At 40.9% G+C, this 1,483-nt stretch overlaps 1 protein-coding gene across 1 annotated transcript; it reads left to right on the top strand.

Annotated features, from left to right (window-relative positions):
- Nucleotides 1-538: 538 nt before the first annotated feature.
- On the top strand, nt 539-1,483 carry LOC102833285 (olfactory receptor 1Q1-like). Its single transcript, XM_006865710.1, has one exon. It carries the CDS (start codon nt 539-541, stop codon nt 1,481-1,483), a length of 945 nt encoding a protein of 314 aa, XP_006865772.1.

Raw genomic sequence — 1,483 nt, 5'->3', positions numbered from 1 at the left:
GATTGAAACATTAATTCATTTAATAAAATACAGAATATAACGAGAGTATTCAAATATATTGCTGAGAAAAGACAGAAAAGGGGGAGATGGTAATTGTGGTGGTGATGGTGGTAGTGGAGATATAACACTTGATATACTTCATATAATATTAACCTACTTACAACTGTGGGGAGATAGATACTATTATATACATTTACTAGGGAGAATGATTATGATCAGAGAGGTCAACAGATCAGCCCAAGGTTCCCCAGTTAAATACTGACTGAGTAAGGAGGAAGAAAAAGATTAGTTCTGACCAGAGGCATCTGGGACTTAGTAGGAAAAGCAGAGAACTTCCTCTGGAATCCCCAAAACAAAATTAGGAGTTCTGAGACCAATCAGTTTCCATCTGGGAGCTTCAATCTCCTCTTCTATAAAATGGAAGTTTTAATCTCTGCTTCATTGATTTTTTATGATCTGAAATTAGGTAATAATTTCTTCTTTATAGTGGACATGATCGTAAATAATAAAAATTATCCTTTTTGTTCTATGGCAACAGATGGACAAAGCCAACTGGACCAGTGTATCCCATTTTGTTCTCTTGGGCATTTCTACCCACACAGAAGAGCAAATCCCACTCTTTCTTCTTTTCCTATTCATGTATGTAATCAATATTTCTGGCAACTTTTTCATCATCACACTGATTATCTCTGCTCCACATCTCCACACTCCCATGTACATCTTTCTTAGTAACCTGGCCTTGGCAGATATCTGTTTCACCTCCACTACAGTCCCCAAGATGCTGCAGAATATTTTCTCGACTACAAAGGTCATTTCCTACATGGGTTGCCTAACCCAGACTTATTTCTTCATTTGCTTTGCAGCCTTGGAAAATTTCCTCCTGGCTGTGATGGCTTATGATAGGTACATTGCCATCTGTCACCCTTTCCAATACCATATGATCTTGACACGAATGTTATGTGCACAATTGGTGTCTCTGTGCCATGTCCTCTCCCATCTTCATGCCCTGCTACACACCCTTCTCATGGGCCAACTGATCTTCTGTAAAGATAACAGGATTCCCCACTTTTTCTGTGACCTCTATCCTCTTATGAAAATTTCCTGTTCCAGCACCTACCTCAATACCCTGATGGTTCACACAGAGGGTGTTATTGTCATCAATGGAGCTTTGGCCTTCATCATTGTTTCCTATGCCTGCATCATCTCAGCAGTCCTCCAGATACCCTCGTCCAATGGCAAGTGGAAAGCATTTTCTACCTGTGGCTCTCACCTCACTGTGGTGGCCATGTTCTATGGCACTCTCACATGGGTCTACTTCCGACCTCTTTCCAGCTATTCAGTAGTCAAAGGTCGCATTGTGACAGTCATGTACACGGTGGTGACACCCATGCTGAATCCCTTCATCTATAGCCTGAGGAATGGGGATGTCAAGGGAGCCTTTAGGAGATGGAAAATCAGAATATGGGATTCTTTTTTTAGATAA

Source organism: Chrysochloris asiatica, unplaced genomic scaffold (genome assembly GCF_000296735.1).
Source record: "Chrysochloris asiatica unplaced genomic scaffold, ChrAsi1.0 scaffold00081, whole genome shotgun sequence".
Lineage (NCBI taxonomy): Eukaryota > Metazoa > Chordata > Mammalia > Afrosoricida > Chrysochloridae > Chrysochloris > Chrysochloris asiatica.
Note: the sequence above shows the minus strand (reverse complement) of the source record. Positions and strands in the feature narration are given on the sequence as shown.